The sequence below is a fragment of the Xenopus tropicalis genome, chromosome 10 (assembly GCF_000004195.4).
Source record: "Xenopus tropicalis strain Nigerian chromosome 10, UCB_Xtro_10.0, whole genome shotgun sequence".
Classification (NCBI taxonomy): domain Eukaryota; kingdom Metazoa; phylum Chordata; class Amphibia; order Anura; family Pipidae; genus Xenopus; species Xenopus tropicalis.
The window spans coordinates 10,511,674-10,539,027 of NC_030686.2; the positions used below are offsets into that span (position 1 = coordinate 10,511,674).

At 40.5% G+C, this 27,354-nt stretch overlaps 1 protein-coding gene across 2 annotated transcripts in view; it reads left to right on the top strand.

Moving 5' to 3' along the window:
* Positions 1-26,821, top strand: part of plxdc1 (plexin domain containing 1) — a 49,106-nt gene extending 22,285 nt beyond the window's left edge. The window contains exons 7-14 of one of the 2 annotated variants that reach the window (XM_012952930.2): positions 2,192-2,291; positions 3,025-3,120; positions 14,715-14,796; positions 22,179-22,239; positions 22,360-22,492; positions 24,328-24,357; positions 24,428-24,624; positions 26,047-26,821. In XM_012952930.2, coding sequence (XP_012808384.1) covers positions 2,192-2,291; positions 3,025-3,120; positions 14,715-14,796; positions 22,179-22,239; positions 22,360-22,492; positions 24,328-24,357; positions 24,428-24,624; positions 26,047-26,163 — 816 coding nt within the window. In that variant the 3' untranslated portion in view covers positions 26,164-26,821. The remainder of the gene's footprint in view (positions 1-2,191; positions 2,292-3,024; positions 3,121-14,714; positions 14,797-22,178; positions 22,240-22,359; positions 22,493-24,327; positions 24,358-24,427; positions 24,625-26,046) is intronic. The other variant, XM_004918671.3, reaches the window with a different exon arrangement.
* The last annotated feature ends 533 nt before the right edge of the window (positions 26,822-27,354 follow it).

The window sequence follows — 27,354 nt, forward strand, 5'->3', positions numbered from 1 at the left end:
TTCTTGAACCAACAAATGTATTTGTAGCTGTAATATTGGTGTGTAGGCGCCATCTCAATGCCTTGTGCCTGAGTCTGAGCTTTCAGCCAGCGCTACACATTAGAACTGCTTTCAGCTAACCTATTGTTTCTCCTACTCCCATGTAACTGGGGGAGTCCCAAGCCGCACTTGGATTTCTTACTATTGAGTGCTATTCTGATACCTACTGGGAGCTGCTATCTTGCTCCCTTCCCATTGTTCTGCTGATCGGCTGCTGGGAGGGGGGGGGATATCACTCCAACTTGCAGCACAGCAGTAAAGTGTGCCTGAGTCTGAGCTTTCAGAAGGAGCCAGCGCTACCCATTAGAACTGCTTTCAGCTAACCTATTGTTTCTCCTACTCCCATGTAACTGGAGGAGTCCCAAGCCGGACTTGGATTTCTTACTATTGAGTGCTATTCTGATACCTACTGGGAGCTGCTATCTTGCTCCCTTCCCATTGTTCTGCTGATCAGCTGCGCGGGGGGGGGGGGGGGGGGGGGGATATCACTCCAACTTGCAGTGCAGCAGTAAAGTGTGACTGAAGTTTATCAGAGCACAGGTCACATGGCTGTGGCACCCTGGGAAATGAAGAATATGGCTAGCCCTATGTGACATTTCAAAATTAAATATAAATAAACCTGTTTGTGTTTTTGAAAAACTATTACAATGCAGGATTCTGCTGGAGAAGCTCTATTAACTGATGGGTTTTGAAAAAACATGTTTTCCTTAAGGTTTTAGCAATCTGAATTTGATGCTAGACGGGATTGGTCTGATAAATGGCGGGCAAACACCACTCTGTTTCCTGTCACAAACCTAATGCTGCTTATCTGATGTAACACAGTGCCAACAAAATCTATCTGTGCCCGCCGCCATTTGCATTTCTACGAGTCAAAGTTATAAGCCTTTTTACAGTGCAATAAATGAGTTTACTGTCATCCCTGGCGCCAAGAGATGAGGGGGGTGCCCGCTGAGCTGCACATTACTCACCAGGGCCGCATACTGGCACTGCCTATTACACCGAGCCCTCGTACCAGGAGCAGTTCTGCACCACTATTACTGGCTCCATGTCTGCCATTCATAAAGTCAAGGAGATTTATGGCATTATCCTAGTGAGGCCTTTTAGTGGAGAGATAACTTTATATAATGGATACATGCAGTCCACTCTGTAAATAAGGTTATATTACAACGTAGAGCAATTTATTCTACCTCTTCATTAGAAAAGTGCCGGTTCCAGGCACAACAAAGGCTTAAGGAAAGCCTCTCTCCCATAGACTCCATTTTAATCTAATAATTTAGATTTTTAAAATTGATTCCCCTTTTCTCTGTAATAATAAAACAGTACCTGTACTTGATCCCAACTAAGATATAATTACCCCTTATTGGGGGCAGAACAGCCCTATTGGGTTTATTTCATGGTTAAATGATTCCCTTTTCTCTGTAATAATAAAACAGTACCTGTACTTGATCCCAACTAAGATATAATTACCCCTTATTGGGGGCAGAACAGCCCTATTGGGTTTATTTCATGGTTAAATGATTCCCTTTTCTCTGTAATAATAAAACAGTACCTGTACTTGATCCCAACTAAGATATAATTACCCCTTATTGGGGGCAGAACAGCCCTATTGGGTTTATTTAATGGTTAAATGATTCCCTTTTCTCTGTAATAATAAAACAGTACCTGTACTTGATCCCAACTAAGATATAATTACCCCTTATTGGGGGCAGAACAGCCCTATTGGGTTTATTTCATGGTTAAATGATTCCCCTTTCTCTGTAATAATAAAACAGTACCTGTACTTGATCCCAACTAAGATATAATTACCCCTTATTGGGGGCAGAACAGCCCTATTGGGTTTATTTCATGGTTAAATGATTTCCTTTTCTCTGTAATAATAAAACAGTACCTGTACTTGATCCCAACTAAGATATAATTACCCCTTATTGGAGGCAAAACAGCCCTATTGGGTTTAATTAATGTTTTATTGATTTTGTAGTAGACTTAAGGTACGGAGATCCAAATTATAGAAAGACCCCTTATGCGGAATACCCTTGGTCCCGAGCATTCTGGATAATGGGTCCCATACCCGTAACAGATAAATGCATCCATTCTGTTGCTTCTGCTAAATATTTTAGCTGTAATAATAATGTGACTTTTTCTCCTTGTTTAGATCCCTCTGCCAGTCCAAGATATTAGCTCCGCTCAGCACCCTGTGAAAGCTGGACTTTCTGATGCTTTTATGGTGCTGAACAGTGGCCCGGAAGTTCCAGGTGAGGAATGGAAAATGGGGAGGTTTATTAGTCACTTTTTTTACCTTCAAAATGGGTTCTTGGTGGACATTTATTGATGAAACAGTGCCAAGTTAGACATCTACAGTAACAGTTTCAGCCCACTGTATTATTTAGATGAGACATTTTCTAACGGTAGTAGGCTGTATTTCAAAACAACAACAGATTCACTGGAATAATTCTAATGTGGACAAAAATCCACAAAATTTGAAAGGAGAACTAAACCCTAAAAATAAATAAGTCTAGAAATGTCAAATTTTTATATTCTGAACTTAGTGCACCAGCTTAAAATTCCAGCATCTCCACAGTATTAATGATCCAGATCTTTATGGTTGTGCACAGGAGATCCCCATCTTGGGTTTTGTTAGGAGTGTCAGTGTCAGGGGCACTGCACATGCTCAGTGGGCTCTGCTGAGAAGTTAAGCTTAGGGGTCGTCGCAAATTATCAAGCAAAAAATGAGGCTGGCCTGTCATATAAGCTTATGCTACAGGGCTGATTATTAAGGGCTGGTGCTCCGTCCCCTGAAGTGCTGAAGGTACACGTGCTCAGGGGGTTGGACAGGTGATGGTGGCTCCTGAGGCACCCCGGAACCCCCCAGTCCGATCCTGACTGCAGATAAATGTTTGTGTGACTAGAGTAAATGGAAGTACAGCGTGAAAGTGCAAGTGATTGTTCTTCTTATGATCTGTAAATGTATTTATCTCTGTCTCACAGAATCCAGAAGAAGATCCATTTACGAGTATCACAAGGTGCAGCTGGACCTTAGCAGGATCCGTAGCCAGACAGCTGTGGAATTCATCCCTTTGCCAAGTAATTTAAAAACATTAAAAAACCACTTGACAAGATATATGGAAGAATATGTACAAGGGGTTGTTCACCTTTAAAATGGACTTATGATGTGATGTAGAGGGTGATATTCTGAGACAGTTTGCAATTGGTCTTCATTTTTTTTATTATTTGTGGTTTTACGTTATTTAGCGTTTTGTTCTGCAGCTCTCCAGTTTGTAATTGCAATACAGCAGTGTCCGGTTTCTATCATTTCTAATTTTTTTTTTATTTTAAAATTCAACTAAATTTATTTTATCAAATATCCGATATTTTCTAAAAAAAAAAAAAATCCGAAGGATCTTCAAGGAAAGGGAAGGGATCTCTGCCATTGACTTCTATGTGATCTCGGCAAGTTTTAGCTGGGGAATTTTCGGATTCGGATTTTTAGCAGTTTTGACGCCTAGAAAAACTTGGAAAAAAAAAAAAAAATTCTGCGCTAAAAATCTGAATTAAGAAAAAAAACTGATGGTTAATGAATGGGCTCCTTAATTATGAATAGAAAAGCACATAAATATAAAGATAAGTAATAAAAAATAACAATAAAACTGTAGCCTCTAACTAAGGAATAGTTTATTGGCTACAGGTGTCAGTGACCCCCATTTGAAAGCTGGAAAGAGCCAGAAGAGGAAGGAAAATAATTTAAAAAACTGTAATTAAAAAATGAATTGTCCATTCTATAACATACTAAGTTAACTTATAGGTGAACCAGGGTCTAAATGAAGGCAGATATTATAGTTTTTGGTTAAACTTAGAAACACACCAAATTAGTCATTTTGTCTTTGGCAAAATACCAAATCATTTGCAAAAGATGCAGCACAATAATAGACTCCAATCAAGTATGAATTTAAATATCTTAATCTGAAAAGAGGTAAAAAAAAAAACCCAAAAAACTTGGTGTTGTTGATAAACAAATGTAGGCATGGGACCATTATCCAGAATGCTCGGGACCTGGGGTTTTACAGATAAGGAGTCTTTCTCTAATTTGGATCTCCATAACTTAAGTCTACTAGAAAATCATTCAAACATGAAATAAACCCAATAGGGTTGTTCTGCCCCCAATAAGGGGTAATTATATCTTAGTTGGGATCAAGTACAGGTACTGTTTTATTATTACAGAGAAAAGGGAATCATTTAACCATGAAATAAACCCAATAGGGCTGTTCTGCCCCCAATAAGGGGTAATTATATCTTAGTTGGGATCAAGTACAGGTACTGTTTTATTATTACAGAGAAATGGGAATCATTTAACCATTAAATAAACCCAATAGGATTGTTCTGCCCCCAATAAGGGGTAATTATATCTTAGTTGGGATCAAGTACAGGTACTGTTTTATTATTACAGAGAAAAGAGAATCATTTAACCATTAAATAAACCCAATAGGATTGTTCTGCCCCCAATAAGGGGTAATTATATCTTAGTTGGGATCAAGTACAGGTACTGTTTTATTATTACAGAGAAAAGGGAATCATTTAACCCTTTTACTGCCAGCCATTTTGGTCAAAGCGGAACTTGTATTGCCAGACAGTTTTTGAACATTTTGCACTGTTTCATTTTGGGGGCCTTTCCTCGGGGGGACTTTTAGTTTACCAAGGAAAAAAATATATATTGTTTTTTTCAGAACAACCTAAGCTTTCAAAATATGGTAGAATTTTTGTGTAATTCCAATTCTGTAACAAGATATAGGCTTCTAAATGTCTAAAAATGCAAAAAAAATCAAATTTTCCATAATATAATCACACATACTAGAAACAAAAATTATTTTATGCACGAATATACAACTGATTTGGAAAGTCCCATGTCTCCTGAACGTGCCAATACCAAATATATATAGTTTTATGGAGATTTCTCACTTGTATAGGTCAAAAACTCCCAGCAGTACACTACCAAATTCCCAAAGCACTGCTCCAAAAAAACTGCATACTTTGGATTTCAAGGCCAAAATTCCACTAACAGAAGGTTTATCCCAGAAAATTGTACATTTTTGGAAAGAACAGATTCTGGGGAATACAGAATAGGCACAACTGTCTGTCTACTCCAAACTATCAAGTCGCAATGCTTTCCTAAAGTTATTGGTTTTTATCAAAATTTGTGATTTTTTTTAAAAATCGCTTCAAAGCTTCTAGTCTATAGTATCTTATCTCCTACAGGTCATAAAGTAACCAAATAAAACACCCTAAATATGAATGCCTGGGGTCCACTGAACAGTTTGATGCCCAATATGTATAGGTTTACCTAAGTATGTGGCATGTAGGGGCCCCAATGTGAACATACCCCATATGAACTGTCATTTCTGTCATTTCAGCTTCTGCAAAATCAACACATTTACATCATTATATGTGGGATGAAGCTAGTAAAAAGTACGCTCACCCCAGAAAGTCATATATTTTTGGAAAGTACACATTCCCCCGAATCTAAAATGGGTACCCATGTCTTTCTACTCCAAAGTACCAAGCCGCACAGCTTTTCTAAAGTTAGCAATTTTGATGACATTTCCAAAAATCCCCTCAAAGCTTCCACTTTGAAGCATCTTATCTCCCACATAGCATTAGGTACCAAGATAAAACACCCTGAATTTGAACGCCAGGGGTCCACTGAACAGTTTGATGCCCAATATGTATAGGTTTACCTAAGTATGTGGCATGTAGGGGCCCCAATGTGAACATACCCCCATATGAACTGTCATTTCTGTCATTTCAGCTCCTGCAAAATCAACACATTTACATTATTATATGTGGGATAAAGCTACAAAAAAGTACGCTCACCCCAGAAAGTCATATATTTTTGGAAAGTACACATTCCCCCGAATCTAAAATGGGTACCCATGTCTTTCTACTCCAAAGTACCAAGCCGCACAGCTTTTCTAAAGTTAGCAATTTTGATGACATTTCCAAAAATCCCCTCAAAGCTTCCAATTTGAAGCATCTTATCTCCCACATAGCATTAGGTACCAAGATAAAACACCCTGAATTTGAACACCAGGGGTCCACTGAACAGTTTGATGCCCAATATGTATAGGTTTACCCAAGTATGTGGCATGTAGGGGCCCGAATGTGAACATACCCCCATATATACTGTCATTTCTGTCATTTCAGCTTCTGCAAAATCAACACATTTACATCATTATATGTGGGATAAAGCTAGTAAAAAGTATGCTCACCCCAGAAAGTCATATATTTTTGGAAAGTACACATTCCCCCGAATCTAAAATGGGTACCTATGTCTTTCTACTCCAAAGTACCAAGCCGCACAGCTTTTCTAAAGTTAGCAATTTTGATGACATTTCCAAAAATCCCCTCAAAGCTTCCACTTTGAAGCATCTTATCTCCCACATAGCATTAGGTACCAAGATAAAACACCCTGAATTTGAACACCAGGGGTCCACTGAACAGTTTGATGCCCAATATGTATAGGTTTACCCAAGTATGTGGCATGTAGGGGCCCGAATGTGAACATACCCCCATATATACTGTCATTTCTGTCATTTCAGCTCCTGCAAAATCAACACATTTACATCATTATATGTGAGATAAAGCTACAAAAAAGTACGCTCACCCCAGAAAGCCATATATTTTTGGAAAGTACACATTCCCCCGAATCTAAAATGGGTACCCATGTCTTTCTACTCCAAAGTACCAAGCCGCACAGCTTTTCTAAAGTTAGCAATTTTGATGACATTTCCAAAAATCCCCTCAAAGCTTCCATTTTGAAGCATCTTATCTCCCACATAGCATTAGGTACCAAGATAAAACACCCTGAATTTGAACGCCAGGGGTCCACTGAACAGTTTGATGCCCAATATGTATAGGTTTACCTAAGTATGTGGCATGTAGGGGCCCCAATGTGAACATACCCCCATATATACTGTCATTTCTGTCATTTCAGCTCCTGCAAAATCAACACATTTACATCATTATATGTGGGATAAAGCTACAAAAAAGTACGCTCACCCCAGAAAGTCATATATTTTTGGAAAGTACACATTCCCCCGAATCTAAAATGGGTACCCATGTCTTTCTACTCCAAAGTACCAAGCCGCACAGCTTTTCTAAAGTTAGCAATTTTGATGACATTTCCAAAAATCCCCTCAAAGCTTCCACTTTGCAGCATCTTATCTCCCACATAGCATTAGGTACCAAGATAAAACACCCTGAATTTGAACACCAGGGGTCCACTGAACAGTTTGATGCCCAATATGTATAGGTTTACCCAAGTATGTGGCATGTAGGGGCCCGAATGTGAACATACCCCCATATATACTGTCATTTCTGTCATTTCAGCTCCTGCAAAATCAACACATTTACATCATTATATGTGAGATAAAGCTACAAAAAAGTACGCTCACCCCAGAAAGCCATATATTTTTGGAAAGTACACATTCCCCCGAATCTAAAATGGGTACCCATGTCTTTCTACTCCAAAGTACCAAGCCGCACAGCTTTTCTAAAGTTAGCAATTTTGATGACATTTCCAAAAATCCCCTCAAAGCTTCCATTTTGAAGCATCTTATCTCCCACATAGCATTAGGTACCAAGATAAAACACCCTGAATTTGAACGCCAGGGGTCCACTGAACAGTTTGATGCCCAATATGTATAGGTTTACCTAAGTATGTGGCATGTAGGGGCCCCAATGTGAACATACCCCCATATATACTGTCATTTCTGTCATTTCAGCTCATGCAAAATCAACACATTTACATCATTATATGTGGGATAAAGCTACAAAAAAGTACGCTCACCCCAGAAAGTCATATATTTTTGGAAAGTACACATTCCCCCGAATCTAAAATGGGTACCCATGTCTTTCTACTCCAAAGTACCAAGCCGCACAGCTTTTCTAAAGTTAGCAATTTTGATGACATTTCCAAAAATCCCCTCAAAGCTTCCACTTTGCAGCATCTTATCTCCCACATAGTGTTAGGTACCAAGATAAAACACCCTAAATTTGAACGCCAGGGGTCCACTGAACAGTTTGATGCCCAATATGTATAGGTTTACCTAAGTATGTGGCATGTAGGGGCCCCAATGGGAACATACCCCCATATGATCTATCATTTCAGCTCCTGCAAAATCAACACATTTACATCCTTTATGTGGGATAATGCTACAAAAAAAGTACATTCACCCCAGAAAGCCATATATTTTTGGAAAATACACATCCCCCCGAATCTATAATGGGTAAATATTTCTTATTGCTACAAAGTACCAAGCTGTAAAGCTTTCCTAAGTTTGCAGATTTATATGACATTTTCGAAAATCGCATAAAAATGTTGCAATTTGCCGCATTTATCTCTCACAATTTCTTGATAAAGATCAGATAAAGACAAATCACCCCAAAAAGGAACACCGGAGGTCTACTGAACAGTTTGATGCCCAATATGCATAGATATACCAAAGTCTGCGGTATGTACTGAACCCAAAATGAAAATAGCGCATAAGGATTTCTCGCCTGCCAGCTCAGCTTTTGCACACAGAGCCCCCTGTCAGTGTATTATGTGCCAAAACTTCCCCTAACCATACAGTGACCCCCACAAAACCATATATTTTTGGAAAGTACACATTCTGACAAATCCAACAAGGGTAAAGAGTCCTTTCTACACCAAAGTACCAATCTGCAGAGCTTTCCTAAAGTTATTGGTTTTTATGACATTTCAGAAAATCGCCTAAAAATGTTGCAATTTGTCGCATTTATCTCACACAATTTCTTGCGTACAAAGGCAAGTCACCCCAAATAGGAACACCAGAGGCCTACTGAACAGTTTGATGCCCAATATGCATAGATATACCAAAGTCTGCGGTATGTACTGAACCCTAAATGAAAATAGCGCATAAGGATTTCTCGCCTGCCAGCTCAGCTTTTGCACACAGAGCCCCCTGTCAGTGTATTATGTGCCAAAACTTCCCCTAACTATACAGAGACCCCCACAAAACCATATATTTTTGGAAAGTACACATTCTGACAAATCCAACAAAGGTAAAGAGTCCTTTCTACACCAAAGTACCAAGCCGCAAAGCTTTCCTAAAGTTATCGGTTTTTATGACATTTCAGAAAATCGCCTAAAAATGTTGCAATTTGCCGCATTTATCTCACACAATTTCTTGCGTACAAAGGCAAGTCACCCCAAATAGGAACACCAGAGGCCTACTGAACAGTTTGATGCCCAATATGCATAGATATACCAAAGTCTGCGGTATGTACTGAACCCTAAATGAAAATAGCGCATAAGGATTTCTCGCCTGCCAGCTCAGCTTTTGCACACAGAGCCCCCTGTCAGTGTATTATGTGCCAAAACTTCCCCTAACTATACAGATCCCCCACAAAACCATATATTTTTGGAAAGTACACATTCTGACAAATCCAACAAGGGTAAAGAGTCCTTTCTACACCAAAGTACCAATCTGCAGAGCTTTCCTAAAGTTATTGGTTTTTATGACATTTCAGAAAATTGCCTAAAAATGTTGCAATTTGTCGTATTTATCTCACACAATTTCTTGCGTACAAAGGCAAGTCACCCCAAATAGGAACACCAGAGGCCTACTGAACAGTTTGATGCCCAATATGCATAGATATACCAAAGTCTGCAGTATGTACTGAACCCTAAATGAAAATAGCGCATAAGGATTTCTCGCCTGCCAGCTCAGCTTTTGCACACAGAGCCCCCTGTCAGTGTATTATGTGCCAAAACTTCCCCTAACTATACAGAGACCCCCACAAAACCATATATTTTTGGAAAGTACACATTCTGACAAATCCAACAAGGGTAAAGAGTCCTTTCTACACCAAAGTACCAAGCCGCAAAGCTTTCCTAAAGTTATCGGTTTTTATGAGATTTCAGAAAATCGCCTAAAAATGTTGCAATTTGCCGCATTTATCTCACACAATTTCTTGCGTACAAAGGCAAGTCACCCCAAATAGGAACACCAGAGGCCTACTGAACAGTTTGATGCCCAATATGCATAGATATACCAAAGTCTGCGGTATGTACTGAACCCTAAATGAAAATAGCGCATAAGGATTTCTCGCCTGCCAGCTCAGCTTTTGCACACAGGGCCCCGTCAGTGTATTATGTGCAGTAACCCCCCCCTAACTATACAGTGACCCCCAGAAAACCATATATTTTTGGAAAGTACACATTCTGATGAATTCAAAATAGGTAAAGTTATTTTTGTACACCAAAGTTACACCTGGCAAAGCTACGCTAAAAACAGATCAGGAACACTTATATAGGGATAAAATGTGATAAAACCACAAAAATTGTGCAAATCAGTGAAACAACAAAATAAGTTACATGACAGTGTAATTAGTGGCCAGAATATCTGATCCAATAGTTACGCTGTCAAAATAAACAGTTTTTAGGTAAAAGAAAATAAAAACAAAGTGGTAATATGAAAAAAAAAAAAAAAAAAAGCAAAACAAAAAAAAACCAAAGTGTTTGTGTATACATGTGTGTACATGTGTAAAAGTTGTGTGATAGTGTGTAAGTGTGTATATGAGTGTAAATAAGTGTATAAAAGTGTGAAAAATGAAAAAAAAAAAAAAAAAAAAATAAAATAAAAAAATGCTAAAATGTGTGCTGTAAGTGTGTGTAAATGTATGTAAGTGTGTATAAATGTATGTAAATGTGTGTATAAGTGTGTAAAAGTGTGTAAATGCAATAAAAAAAAAAAGTCCTTACCTGTTCCTGAAGACCGATCGCCTCCTTCGTCATTTGGGCCGGCGCTGGGGGAGAGGGAGGAAGCAGGAAGCAGCAAATGCGATGCGATCGCATCTGCTGCTTCCTGGAGGGTCCTGCGAGCGATCGGTTCGCAGGACCCTGATGACAGCCCCCCTGGCACATTGCCCAGGGGGGCTGTCATTGTTAGAAGCCCTCTGCAGCGGCGGCACATGCCGCCGCTGCAGAGGGCAGCGCTTAAACGCCAACGACGTATGAGACACTTCGTTGGCGTTTAAGCCCTTTTACTGCCAGCACGTATGCCATACGTGCTTGGCAGTAAAAGAGTTAACCATGAAATAAACCCAATAGGGCTGTTCTGCCCCAATAAGGGGTAATTATATCTTAGTTGGGATCAAGTACAGGTACTGTTTTATTATTACAGAGAAAAGGGAATCATTTAACCATGAAATAAACCCAATAGGGCTGTTCTGCCCCAATAAGGGGTAATTATATCTTAGTTGGGATCACGTACAGGTACTGTTTTATTTGGGGTTGGTTGCTCAGAATACCAAAGAGCAGGCATGATGTGATACTAACCAGTCTATCTTACAAGCTTCTTGTAGACCTGGAAATGCTATTATTGCCTGTTGTCAAAGTGTATGTAAACAATCAAGCGCCCAACCTGCTAGAAGAATGATACCGTGTTTACAAAAACTGTTGAGAGACTCAGAATAATAAACTATACATATTTATGTGAAGTTTTGTTATGGATCCCTTCTTATAAAAGCCTAAATGTGGAATTCTCATGTTTATATGTTAAAGCAATGTAGGTGAATTCTTGGAAAGGGAGCTAAGGTTTACTGTCAAAAATCCTAATTGGTGGGGCCCACCCAAACCAGAAGTGACTGAATCCTATAAAACCATGTCCAGCCTAGTTGTTCTGTTAAACTAACCTGTATTTACATTTCTTGATAAAAATGCTAATAACTGCAACTCCCATCATTCTATAGCAGCTGCAAATCATCCTGGAATGCTGGTACTTAAAGGGGCAGTACATGTCCTTGTTCAACTTGAGTGCAGTGAATAGGGCCTGGGCTGAACATACTCTTTGCCTATTTTTTTCATAATGCAAAATGTACAGTTTAATTATTTCTTGAGCGAAACAGGGCAAACAGAGAAAGTAAAGCTACTTGCAAGGTAGATAATTAGATTATCAGTATACAACCCAGTCTTTGTTGTGACTGTTTTGTAAGCAGGAGTCCATTATGCAGGGGGATTATCTAGAACTGGGGATCTAATTATCTACCTTGCAAGGACCAAACATGGAGTAGCTTCAGTTTCCCTAGCTTAAGAACTAACAAAAAACATCATTATTTTAATAAAAAAAACAATAGACAGAGGGTATGATCAGTACCAGCCTTAGTTATTGAACGTAAGAGCATGTACTGCTCATTTAAAGCTGAATATTCCCAAATTTGACATCTGTGATGTACATGGTCTTTCAAACTATAGCAACCTAAATCCTTTCTAAAGGTGGCAACTGTTTTTAGCTGTTCTTTATAGCTGGCCAGTGGCATAAGTACCAGGGGGGCAAGTCCGGTGGGACCACGCCTAGTTACACCAGTGCTGCTGGTACATTCATTTGAACTTATTTATTTCTGTTCCTTCTAGTAAAGGGGTTTAAACTACAATGGCCCTCATCCTCCAGTTGGGGAGCTAATGGTACTTAACTACATATCACCAGATAGAACAATAGATAAATCAAGTTTCTCTATAGCAGATAACACAGTGCCCTTGAATTACAGATTTGTATAAATTTGGATCAGAGCCTTGTGCTGTTTAGTATGGGTCCCTGCCTGGACTGGGAGTCAAAATAGGCCCTGGCATTCCAAGTACCCAGAGGCACAAACAGCACCCCAGCCCAATAAATAGTGAATGCCTATGGCACCTTACAGCCCCCCTGGCATTCCCAGTACCCAGAGGCACAAACAGCCCCCCCAGCCCAATAAATAGTGACTGCCTATGGCATCTTACAGCAGCCCCTCTGGCATTCCCAGTACCCAGAGGCCCAAACAGCCCCCCCAGCCCAATAAATAGTGACTGCCTATGGCACCTTACAGCCCCTCTGGCATTCCCAGTACCCAGAGGCACAAACAGCCCCCCAGCCCAATAAATAGTGACTGTCTATGGCACCTTACAGCCCCCCTGGCATTCCAAGTACCCAGAGGCACAAACAACCCCCCAGCCCAATAAATAGTGACTGTCTATGGCACCTTACAGCCCCCCTGGCATTCCCAGTACCCAGAGGCACAAACAGCCCCCCAGCCCAATAAATAGTGACTGTCTGTGGCACCTTACAGTCCCCCTGGCATTCCAAGTACCCAGAGGCACAAACAACCCCCCAGCCCAATAAATAGTGACTGTCTATGGCACCTTACATCCCCCCTGGCATTCCCAGTACCCAGAGGCACAAACAGCCCCCCCAGCCCAATAAATAGTGACTGTCTATGGCACCTTACAGCCCCCCTGGCATTCCAAGTACCCAGAGGCACAAACAGCCGCCCCAGCCCAATAAATAGTGACTGTCTATGGCACCTTACAGCCCCCCTGGCATTCCCAGTACCCAGAGGCACAAACAGCCCCCCAGCCCAATAAATAGTGACTGTCTATGGCACCTTACAGCCCCCTGGCATTCCCAGTACCCAGAGGCACAAACAGCCCCCCAGCCCAATAAATAGTGACTGTCTGTGGCACCTTACAGTCCCCCTGGCATTCCAAGTACCCAGAGGCACAAACAACCCCCCAGCCCAATAAATAGTGACTGTCTATGGCACCTTACATCCCCCCTGGCATTCCCAGTACCCAGAGGCACAAACAGCCCCCCCAGCCCAATAAATAGTGACTGTCTATGGCACCTTACAGCCCCCCTGGCATTCCAAGTACCCAGAGGCACAAACAGCCGCCCCAGCCCAATAAATAGTGACTGTCTATGGCACCTTACAGCCCCCCTGGCATTCCCAGTACCCAGAGGCACAAACAGCCCCCCCAGCCCAATAAATAGTGACTGTCTATAGCATCTTACAGCAGCCCCTCTGGCATTTGCCTGAACACACAGATTGCCAGTCCGGGCCCGGGCTCCATGGTCCCTGGCAGTGGTGTAACAATAAAGGAAGCAGACCCCACAGTCATGGGGGAGTGACAGGGGGGCCTGGGCTGTGGGTTCTGCTTCCTCCATTTTACATACAAATCCCCACTCCAAGCTGGCTCTGAGGTAGGAGTACAGGCAGGGAGCAGGGATTTATACACAAGTGGGCAGGGAGATATGTTAGGGTGATAGGAGGGCACATCAGGGCAGGGCACAAGGAAAGTTTACTTCTCTGAGTCGGACCCCTTTGAAGATTTTTTTGCAGGGGGGCCCAGCACAGTAAAGTTATGCCACTGGTCCTTAGCAATACAGTGGAAGTGCCCAGTGTCAGACTGGCCCAGGAGGATACCAGGAAAACTCCCGGTGGGCCCAGGTATCAGTGGCCCTCTTGCTTCTGACTATTTGGCCAGCTGCATGGTCATTCCCTATTTCTGTATGGGGAAAAAGATGGAAGGATTGAGAAAAGAGACTTGGATAATAGAGGTTGAGTGAAGAGAGGAGAATTAATAGTTTAGAAAGTGGGCCTATGGCCCAAGGTTTTCTGGTGGGCTCCTGGCATCTCAGTCCGACACTGAAAGTGCCTCCTACAATAAGAAACTGTAGAATTAATACCCAGTTATAAACCAATATTTGGCCCATGAAGCTGATTCTCCCAATTAATTTGGGTCCCCAGGGAAAAAGGTTTAGAAGCACTGTCTTAAATACTGCTAGCACACAAAGTGTATAAAGAAATGGTATGAGAGATAACTGTATAATGAAGTTGTATCCCTCTTACAGCCTGCCTGCAGCAGACCTCTTGTGAGCAATGTGTCAGCTCTGTACCGCGCTTCAACTGCAGCTGGTGCCATGTATTAAACAGGTATTTATTATTATTATTATTATTATTAACATTTATTTATAAAGCGCCAACATATCCCGCAGCGCTGTACAATAAGTGGGTTACACACATTGGACATACAGAGTAACATATAAAGCAACCAATAACCGATACAAGAGGTGAAGAGAGCCCTGCCCAAAAGAGCTTACACTCTACATTTCCTTCCTTATCCAAATCCAAACCATGTGACTCATTGCAGCTTATATGTCATTTACAGAGTGTCCCAGGTAATACAGACAGAATTATATAGTGAAACCAACATATTAAATATTAACTCAATTAACTTAATAATACAAATAATTTCCAGGTTTTTTTTTTAGAAACTTATTCTGGCGGACATTAAATAATATAACATTGTTATTTCATAGTATTCAGTATAGGGCCAAACAGGAAGAAGTGTATACTCACCAATGCCTAACTTCAGATACTCAGAGGGGCACATTTACTAATCCACGAACGTCCGAAAAGTGTCCAAATGCGTTTTTCTCGTAATGATCGGTATTTTGCGACTTTTTCGAGCGCTCAATACGAAAAAGTTGCGACAATTCGCGAAAGTCATAATGGCTATGCAAAAGTCGCGACAATTCACGAAAGTCATAATGGCTATGAAAAAGTTGCAACAATTCGCGCAAGTCGTAACGGCTACGAAAAAGTCGCGATGGTGACGAAAAAATCGCAAAAAATATGAAAAAGTCGCAAAATGTTAGTTTCCAATCCGATTATTTCCCATTCGGGATTTGGATTCGTGGATTAGTAAATCAGCCCCAGAGTGTGAGTTTTAATTGGCTGAAAACTGTTCTGGCAATTGTTTTGAAAAATGTTAAATTTACTATACGTTTTTCCCCAATTGAAAGTCTTTTAAAAGCAGCCTAATGTCTGGTAACAGTCATGTATTATATTGGGTAATGTTTTTGTATAATGTAATTGTAAGGTCACTTAACAGGTTTGTTATACCTTATAATAGACAGCTGTGGTTTCTAATTATTATTATTATTTATATAGCACCATCAATATACGCAGCGCTTTACAATATAGAGGGGTACAAAAGACAGAACAGTTGACATGTACATATAAACAATTCACAAAAATGCAGTTACATTGGATGAGTATATAATATACAAGAGATATGAATATCCAGTAAATTATATCCTTGTAAACCGTGCTTAGTGATGTCGTCAGTTATAATCAATGCTTAGTGATGTCATTTCTGTCACATGACTCACTAAAACTTATAAAAATAATATATAATGTACCCCCTGTGGAAAATAAGAGGATACTAAAAGTCGCCTTTCAGAGTTTTTATTACCTGTATAAGGGACTTTATTTCCATTTTCAAAAGTTTTTTTTTCCATTTTACCTGTAATTATGCCATAAGTGTCCTGTGAGTTGATGAATTTTGGCACTAAGGCCACCGGGAGCCAGGATTTTGCAGATCTACCTCCTAACAACCCGTGCACCAGATGCAGCGCCGGATTTCTAGTTGATGAGGCCCTCAGGCCGCCCCCATTCCGTGTCCCTAAATTTGCTGGGTGCAATCCTGCCCATAAATTTTGCTGCCCTAGACCTTGCCACAAATCTGGGCCTGACCGGGGGGCCCCCTGCAGTTGCCCCCACACCCCTGGGGGCCCAGTGGCCACACAAAAAAGGTCCCTATTGTACAAAATATTAGTAGAGAGCCCTATAGCATAGTGTAGTCCCCAGAATGGGAGAAGGAAAAGGCAGTGTTAGGTTAGCCATCAGTATCTGTAGCCATTTCTGAAGTGCAAATTTGTAAAGTTGCGTTTCTACTACTACTTCCAAGAGATCATGCTTATGCCCTCCCAAAAATCTGCCATTCGTAGGTGATTATTAAGTGACAGTTGGCAACAATTCTTATGCTGAAGTGCAGTGCATTAACCATGCAAAGATCTTCAAGTTCTTCAAGGGGTTGTTCACCTTTAATGTCCAAATCTTATTAAACCAACAATGCTCTCAGTGACACACTGAGAACTTCCTGTATGCTTACATCATAACTCCCAGGCTTTGCCCTTACTTTTCTCAAATTGACCAATTAATTGGATGTTTTGCACTCTAAGGGCAGTGACACACGGGGAGATTAGTCGGCGCGCGACAAATCTCCCTTGTCGCAGGCGACTAATCTCCCCGCAATGCCATCCCACCGACTAGAATGTAAATCACCGGTGGGATGGCATACGCGGTGCCGCGATTTCTTAAGGTGCCCGCAGTGTACCCCTGCCCTAACTAGTTGCATAAATTCATAAATTGAAAGGTCATTGGTTAATTTCTCCCTTGCAATGATATAGGCAAACAGAAAATCACACATCACATGTCACAGGAAGCAGTGTTAGGAGGCACAGCCAATAGGAGTTTAGTCTGCTGCCAGTCATATAAGTAAAAAAGCAACTGTAGTGTTTATAGGGGTCACTGACCCCCAATACAGGGTCTGTGCATATGTGAATTTCTCTTCAGCTGCACATTTTTTGTTAACTATGTATTTGGCAAAGATTATGTAGGGGCGGGCCAAGTCGACCGGGCGCCCTAGGCAACCCGGTCGGCCAACTCCGCCCACCTTTCCACCCCCCCGAATGGCGCATGCGCGCCAAAGCACAGGAGGAGGTGCAGGGGGCGCTGCGATTCGATCGGTCATTGCCTCCGCCGCTAATGACAAGCGGCGGAGGCAATGACAAAGTAGCACTAGGGGTAGGCAGGAGATGCTCCTGCCTGGCGCCCCTCAATCGTTGCGCCCTAGGCAGCTGCTGTCCCACTGGAGATTTACATTCTAACCAGTGGGATGGCATTGCGTGTTGTGGGGAGATTAGTTGCCCGCGACAATGGATATTTGTCGCGGCGCGTCTAATTTTTCCATGTGTCACAGCCCTTAGATGTGTGACGGTTGTACAAAGGTGAACAACCCCTTAAAACTAGGCCTTAAAACTACGTCAGAGGGCCACATCCAGCACATAAGCTTCAAGATGGACAGTCCCGATTTCAGCAATATAATGGCAACCAGGAACCTGTGTATATGCAGGTGAAACGTGAAGGAATTCTGGGAGTGAGAAAGGTATTAGGTGTGAGGGAACAGCTGAAGAGGTAGCTCTGAGAAGAGCAGGGAAGACATGAAGGAACATTTGGAGAGATAAGGGTTGAGATGTATGGAGATGCATCTGACTGAAGTGATATGGGAGTAAGGATTTATAGGCGATCCTCTGAATAATGGGCCGTTTTGAGAGATTCTGGTGGAAAGTTTGAGAGAAAATCCCAGTTGCATAGCTTAGGACGAACAGCAAAGGAAAAAAATGCATTTATTCTTAGTTTCTAGTTTACTGATAGCAGTTGTTTAATGTCAAGAAAATGTGTGTGTGTTTTGTTAATATAACATTGAAGGGCCGCACATTCCCTGTGCACTAAAAGAATGCAGCATATTTCCCCATAAGAATGGCTTGTAGCCTAGTGGTACAGAGCGTAGTATTTGTTTCCTACTGAAAAACATATGGCAAGGGATGCACAAAAAGCATGTTAAATAGAGGGAATGGTGTGACACACTATGGATTGCCTGAAGTCACCGGCGTATTGGGGCTCTGCACGCGCTATTCACCATAACTGCTGTGGAATTAGGACACAGTGGCTTTGTTTACTGAAAGGAAATGGAAACCTTTAAAACCAATTATTGCAAAATAGCTCAGAGGGCTCTTCCAAGCACATTTGCAATTCAATTATTACAATTTCTTAAGCATAAGAAATCAAATTAAAAGTAATAGTGTCCATTGAATATGTCCAGTAAATACTTATAGGGGTGATTCATTCTTAGCCCATAGCCCATTCCAAGCAACTCTGCAATTGGTCTTGGCTTGGCTTGCCTTCCACACTTCCAAAATATTAGGCACCCCCCCAGTGAAATAGATTGCTAAGTTTTTTCCCCAGGCTGATGCTCCTCTTAGGAGAGAACCACACCAGCCTTTGGAAAAACCTGTCTGAACACACTGTGTCGCCATTTTACTTACCTTTCTACCGGCATCCCCTATGGCAATGATCCCCAACCAGTGGCTCAGGGGTAACATTTTGCTCCCCAACCCCTTGGATGTTGCTCTCAGTGCCCCCAAACCAGGGAGTTATTTTTGAATTCCTGACTTGGTTGAATAAAAACAAGATTTACTCCCAAATAAAGCCCCTGTAAGCTGATAGGGTGCATAGAGGCTGCCTAATAGCCAATCACAGCCCTTATTTGGCACCTCCATGAACTTTTATGGTGCTTGTGTTGCTCTCCAAGTCTTTTTACATGTGACTGTGGCTCACGAGTAAGAAAGGTTGGGGATCCCGGCCCTACGGAGATGGGCTTCCCTTCATTTAGAGCTTTGGGATAACAATCCCAATAGCTGTACTTATGTACCTATGCAGGCCATCTCCTATTTATATTCATGTCTAGCCACTTAAATGCCAAACTAAAGATCTGCTGAACAAAAAAGCTAAAAGAACCACAAAAAAATGAAGACCAATTGCAAATTGTCCCAGAATATCAATGTCTACATCATACTAAAAGTTCATTTAAAGGCAAACTACCCTTTTGATTAATGACAGTTAGACATCATAATATTACTCCAAAGTCAAACTGGCCACAATCTACACTTCCTAAGTACAGATGTTGCAAACCTCAACTAGTAAAGTTATCAGATTAGGGTCTACCACCTACACTAAAATATATATAAGCGGTGTATTGGCTCTGCTGCAGTTAATGCAGTTAGTGATTAGTAGTAGTAGAAGTGTTTTGTAATAATATATAGCAGATGGTTTGCAATTTACCCCCAGTCTAAGGGTAACAAATAGTTATAAACAGAACAGCTTGATTGCAGAGTTCATCAATAATAGGGACAGTAGTTGTAAATATTAAATTCAAAAAGTCATTTATTTGGACAGAAAAAAACAGCCTAACGCGTTTTGTGCCTATGAGTAAGTGCCCCATACGGCATGAAATGCTGTTTTTTCTGTCCAAATAAATGACTTTTTGAATTTTATTTATACCACTACTGTCCCCATAATTGATGGCTTCTGCAATCAAGCTGTTTGTTTCTACCACATTACCATAAAAAGTGCAAATTTATTGAGAGACAGCAGATCCTTTTGTAATATATAATATATATATATATATATATATATATATATATATATATATATGTATATATAATATAAAACACCTATTCTTGATATATTGTTTTAAAAAGTACAAATAATGGGAATTACCCTGAAGGGTGAACTAATGGAGTTGTTTTTGGACAGTGCTCGGCTGCTGTAATCTATTGGCCACCAGGGGAAAATGTACTGGTAGATTACAATCTGCCTTTTGGACACAGCTTCCATATACAGTATCCATATGGATGTATAAAAGACACTAGGGCCCTATTTATTAACCATTAAATTGCAACTGAATTCTATTAAGATAGCTTTTGGGGAGTTACTATGTCCATGACCGATGATATCTTTGGGCAGCTGGTAAACTATTTCATTTGTTTTTCCACAAACGTCTCTAGCCTTCGGCGGGAAACAAGGGGTGTGTGCGTGACAGCGAGTGGAGAAAAATGGTCACTGAAATGTTATGTAACATTCTGTTGAGAGTTTTAATGAACATGATAAAGTGAGATATAAATGAAAACAGAGGGTACATATCATGAAACCCATGTTTGGAAAAAGGATGATACAGAAATGACATCTGGGCACAGTAGGGAAACAAACTGTATGTGGTTGGAAAATGGAAACAAGCAGAAGAAGAATTTGGAGAGATGATAGAGATTGGGCGTGTTGGATGGAAGGAGACATCCGTGGCAGGAGTGTCTCATAAGGGTTCATGAAATCTTTCCAGGCTCTGCTTCATCTAAATAAACCATTTTTATAAAAATATGCTTTTTTTAGTAATATGTGCCATTGGGTAATCCTAAATAGAAAACTGCCATTTTAAGTACTAAGGGCCGCCCCCTGGGATCATAGGATTCACAGTGCACACAAACAAATCAAGGCACACATACATATTAGGTCACATCAGCCAATGAATGGTCAGAGTTCTGCCTTTTACTCCCACACTACTTCCTGTTACAGTTAGAGCTGCATTATTTCCTGTCAGCTGATCTCTGAGGGAGCACACAGCCCAGCACAAAATGGCAGCTGAAGGGAAAAGATGTAAAAGGGCAATATTAACTATATACAGTATATTCCAGTTTGGTTAAATTCTTTAATAGGCCACTTAATATGATATAAACTGTCTGTTTAAGATGTATTCTAGTTTCTAGTTTTCCTTTAAGGGAGAATAAAATTTCTTCCAGCATCAAACATTAGTATCTGACTTTGCAGTTGTACCAATTGTTCCAAAATGATTTTGAACTGATTTTCACAGGTATGCGATCCCTTATCTGGAAACCTGATATCCTGAAAGCTCTGAATAATGGACAGGCCAACTCCCATAGACTTTTTTTTTTTTAACAAATGATTTTGATTTTTTTTCATTGATTTCTCTGTAATAATAAAACAGTACCTGTACTTGATCCCAACTAAGATATAATTACTCCTTATTGGGGGCAGAACAGCCCTATTGGGTTTATTTAATGGTTAAATGATTCCCTTTTCTCTGTAATAATAAAACAGTACCTGTACTTGATCCCAACTAAGATATAATTACCCCTTATTGGGGGCAGAACAGCCCTATTGGGTTTATTTAATGGTTAAATGATTCCCTTTTCTCTGTAATAATAAAACAGTACCTGTACTTGATCCCAACTAAGATATAATTACCCCTTATTGGGGGCAGAACAGTCCTATTGGGTTTATTTAATGGTTAAATGATTCCCTTTTCTCTGTAATAATAAAACAGTACCTGTACTTGATCCCAACTAAGATATAATTACCCCTTATTGGGGGCAGAACAGCCCTATTGGGTTTATTTAATGGTTAAATGATTCCCTTTTCTCTGTAATAATAAAACAGTACCTGTACTTGATCCCAACTAAGATATAATTACCCCTTATTGGGGTACAAAACAGTCCTATTGGGTTTAATTCATGTTTTAATGATTTTTTTAGTAGACCTAAAGGTATGGAGATCCAAATTAAAGAAATACCCCTTATATGGGAAAACCCCAGGCATTCCGGATAACAGGTCCAATATCTGTAGCACCTTTTTTTTTTTTCAAGAAGAGGGTTCTTTATCAACTGTGTTTTCTGCTAACCCACAAATCCCAGCATCCTGGCAGAGAGCTGTAACTTACATAGCCTCAGATATTAGATCCATATGCCAACGCAATCCCCCTTATTACTCATATTCTGTCTGACTAGTGACTGATTGGATTCACTGCCTGTTACTATTTTTTACTTCTTGATCTGCAGATGTTCTAGTGGATTTGACCGGTACCGACAGGACTGGCTCACATACGGCTGTGCTCAGCAGGTAAGAACTAGCCAAGTCTTAATCCTGTAGGGAGGCCATCATTAATTTAAAAAAAAAAAACTTTTCTTTTTAAAAAAAAGTGAGCTGAAACCTAAATAATTTTTCATTATTTCCTACAAGTCCCAGTCTACATCGTGCGAGGCATTTACTGACCCTTATACTCCGACCAATGCCTCCCTTCCACCCACCTCCAAGGAAGGGGACCAGTGGACTCCAACACCGTCTGGGTTTTCTGAGGTTCTCACCACTGAAGGTAGGCAGAGAGGGGGTTCAGTGGTAGGAAGGTGACATTTTTGTTTGTAGAGGCTACCAATAGGTGGCTTTTCACGGGATTATAACTATATAAAATACTTATATATGGCACCTTGGACAGGCATGTATTCTAATTCACAAATACAAGGTTATTAGCTTTCTTTGTCCATCTTTTCTGACTGCTCCTTTTGAAAATAAGAATGGAAGACCTAAAAGGCAGTATTTGTTTCAAAATGTATTATTAGCACAGGTATGGGATCCGTTATTCGGAAACCCATTATCTAGAAAGCTCTGAATTACGGGCCATCTCCTATAGACCCCATTTTAATCAACTCTAATTTTTACAAATTATTTCCTCTTTCTCTGTAATAATAAAACAGAACCTGTACTTGATCCCAACTAAGATATAATTACCCCTTATTGGGGGCAGAACAGCCCTATTGGGTTTATTTCATGGTTAAATGAGTCCCTTTTCTCTGTAATAATAAAACAGTACCTGTACTTGATCCCAACTAAGATATAATTACCCCTTATTGGGGACAGAACAGTCCTATTGGGTTTATTTCATGGTTAAATGATTCCCTTTTCTCTGTAATAATAAAACAGAACCTGTTCTTGATCCCAACTAAGATATAATTACCCCTTATTGGGGGCAGAAAAATCCTATTGGGTTTATTTCATGTTTAAATGATTCCCTTTTCTCTGTAATAATAAAACAGAACCTGTTCTTGATCCCAACTAAGATATAATTACCCCTTATTGGGGGCAGAACAGCCCTATTGGGTTTATTTCATGGTTAAATGATTCCCTTTTCTCTGTAATAATAAAACAGTACCTGTACTTGATCCCAACTAAGATATAATTACCACTTATTGGGGGCAGAACAGCCCTATTGGGTTTATATCATGTTTAAATGATTCCCTTTTCTCTGTAATAATAAAACAGAACCTGTTATTGATCCCAACTAAGATATAATTACCCCTTATTGGGGGCAGAACAGTCCTATTGGGTTTATTTCATGGTTAAATGATTCCCTTTTCTCTGTAATAATAAAACAGTACCTGTACTTGATCCCAACTAAGATATAATTACCCCTTATTGGGGGCAGAACAGCCCTATTGGGTTTATTTCATGTTTAAATGATTCCCTTTTCTCTGTAATAATAAAACAGTACCTGTACTTGATCCCAACTAAGATATAATTACCCCTTATTGGGGGCAGAACAGCCCTATTGGGTTTATATCATGTTTAAATGATTCCCTTTTCTCTGTAATAATAAAACAGAACCTTGTTCTTGATCCCAACTAAGTTTTAATTAATCATGATTGGAGGCAAAACATTTTTCTTGGCTTTATTTAATGTTTAAATGAGTTTTTAGTAGAAAAAGTATGGAGATCTAAATTACAGAAAGACCCCTTCTCTGGAAAACCCCATTCTGGATAACAGGTCCTATATCTGTATGATGTAGAGTAGACAAGAGTACTGTAACGGTGGCCATACATGGCCAAGTCCACTTATTTGGCGATGTTGCAAAATTAGTAGATCTGGGCCCTAGGGCCAACAATCTATTCACCCTTTAGGGCCTACGACCACATCGAAGTGCTGATGTGCTTCTTATTTCAGACTTGCCTTATTTTGAATGGACTTGTTTTGGAGGAGCCCTCTAGTTTGGAATGTATACTGCTGTTTTGCTATGGACCCGCAGAACCTAAGTGTAGCAATAAACAGAAAGAAAAACATCAACCAAACTATAGTTTATTTCTGTTCATCTGTAATGAGGCACTGGGCTGCCTTGAAACTCTACATACCTCCAATGATTGCTGTCTTCTTTTGCAGATGACACTAAATTGACTCCGTATGTAGAAGGTGAGTTTGCAGGATTTATTCTTGGATAAAGCTTGCCAAGACAGAAAATTAAACATGTTTCTTATTCTAGGGGAGATCCCCACCCAGACTGCACCCACAGTACATTCAGGGACCATTGTGGGTATTGTACTGGCAGTGCTGCTCATCGCTGTTATCATTCTGGCTGTCATTTACATCAGCCGTCACTCAGGCAAACAAGGGCGTCGTTGCTGTGCCCAGGTGAGAACAACTTGGCAATGGAAGACTCTTCCGAGACACAAAGGGGAGGTAATTCAAAAATCCTACACAGACACTTGGCACAATGACATGACTTCAATGTACCACAGCTGACACTTGTCATGTGCTCTCCTGTGCCATTAATTATAGTGTAGGTAAATAATATATTAAAGGGGAACTTCGGCTTACAAAATTTGTTAAAGAGCCCCATACAACACAACACAGAAACCCCTAATATATCACTGTAATCTGTTCCTTTAAAAAGTATAAATAAATACTATTTGTATATGATGAAATCCAGCTGCCAGTGATGTAACAATAAAGGAAACAAAGGTCTACTTTCTCCAATGTTGCATTTAAATTTCTGCTCACCTTTTCTGCTCACCGCTAAAGGTGCCCATACACGTTAAGATTTGCTTGCTTGGCGAGATCGCCAAGTGAGCGGAACTTCACCCGATATCCCCACCTACGGGTGGGCGATATCGGGGAGCGTGTAGGGCCAAATGAATGAATTATATTGGCGGCAATGGGGCAGTCGGTTCGGGGACCACCCGATCCGACTGAATTTTCTAACCTAGCCAATCGATATCTGCCCAATTTCAGGCCAGATATCGGTCGGGCAAGCCCCTCGTTCCTGCCCCTACATGGGCCGATAAGCTGCCGAATTGTCCAAGGGACCGATATCAGCAGCTACAGTCGGCCCGTGTATGGGGACCTTAAGGTAGGGAAGCAGGCAGGAGTGAGAATTTGGGGAACACGTTAATGCAGGGAGAGGGGGAAAGTTTGCTATTCTGAGCCGGGCCCTTCTTAAGATTTATTTGCATGGGGGCCCAGTGCATAGAAGTTACGCCACTGCCAGCTACAACACATGACAGTATCCCAGTATCCCTTTAAGAGCCATCTCTCTCAAAACTTTCTTTTGTCAGAGCAGCATTTATTTTACTCCTTAATTAGGGTGAGTAAAGTAATACCTGCTTAATATTTTGCTCCAGCTCTGGTAACCCACAGCACCCACTCAGATGGTAACATTTCATTAGTTGCTGTGAGTTTGCAGCCTAATTACATTAGCTCTTATCTTCTAAATGTTTCCCCTAAACTGGCAATGAGTATGTATGTATGTTTATCTTTATTTATAAAGCGCTACTTATGTACACAGCGCTGTACAGTAGAATACATTAATACAAACAGGGGGTTATTAAGATAATAATAGATAAATACAAAGTATAACAATAAATACAGATAAATACAGTTGCAACAAGTTAAGAGTCAAAGACACAAGAGGATGGAGGTCCCTGCCCCGTAGAGCTTACAATCTATACAATGAGTCTATAAATATTTCTATTGCCATTTGCTTGGGGCCAGAAAACACTGCTATTTCCCAGTTTATCTGCGGAATTTTCAGTGATTTTGTCTTTGATTGTCAGTGTTTAAGAAACAGTTCCTTCTTTGTGATAACTTACATTTTACTTTCAGTATCGTCCCCACCAGTGGGCAACAATGAAGTTCCAAAATCACAGCCCGGCTATATATAGGGAGGTGGAACCCTCGCCAGGACTGGAGAAGGACAACTTTATGGAAACAGAGCCATAAGAGGATTGAAACTGTGTACAGGATGGGAGGCAGGTCCACCCACTAAGGGAATCTCACCAAATCCCTGCAGTGAGCCCAACTACACACACACACAGACCCAATATTCCGTATATCATGGGCCACACTCAGGCTTGGACTGTTCCACTTCCCATTTCCACTGGAGGAAAATTGAGGTGAACTTTGGAACTACGGAGAGTTTCAGTCAACCTTCAGTGATCTGAGGACATTACAAGTACACGTCTGTAAAAAGTCAACATTAAACCTGCATATTATTCTACACCATGTAAGAACCACAATCTCCCACACTTCGACAACCGTTCTACAAAGTAGCATTCATCGGCAAGTACGTTCATCAGCAAATACATAGCAGCTCCATGAACTGCGAGGCCAGAAGGCATTGTATTTCATCAATATGGACCTACAAAACATATTCCTAAGCGATGAGGGCAGTTCAGCTTCATGGGGATGGCGAGTGTCATACCTAAGCATTAGTGGCTTGAGGGCAGGGCCGCCATCAAAAAACAAATTATTTATATGGGGCCCCCCATGAATACAAGCACACAGTACCAACATTTTGGCCACTCCCGTTGTGTTTGCAATAAAAACAGCTGATGTTACTTTATAACATACAGTTCATATAAATCATTCCATTGTTTAACATGCCCAAAGTCAGTCAATTCTTTGGGGGGGAATTTGCCTTAAGTCCTTAAGTTTAAACCCTATTCTCCTTTCTGCCCCTGCTCTATGCTGTCATTGCTTAGTATGAAAGTTGCATAGGTTTCTGCATAAGCTACATAAACTGGGCAAGTTTAGGGACCCAATGATTTTACTGTGGGGCCCAATAACTAGTCAGTACAGGTATGGGATCCCTTATCCGGAACCCATTATCCAGAAAGCTCTGAATTACGGAAAGCCTGTCTCCCATAGACTTCATTTTAGTCAAATAATTCAGAATTTTAAAACTGATTTCCTTTTTCTCTGTAATAATAACAGTACCTGGTAATTGATCCCAACTAAGATATAAATAATCCTTATTGGATGCAAAACAATCCTATTTGGTTTAATTAATGTTTTATTAATTTTTTAGTGGGCTTAAGGTATGGAGATGCAAATTACACAAAGATCCCGAGCATTCTGGATAACGGGTCCCATACCTGTAGTGGTTTCTAAAAATAGTAAAAATAATGTACT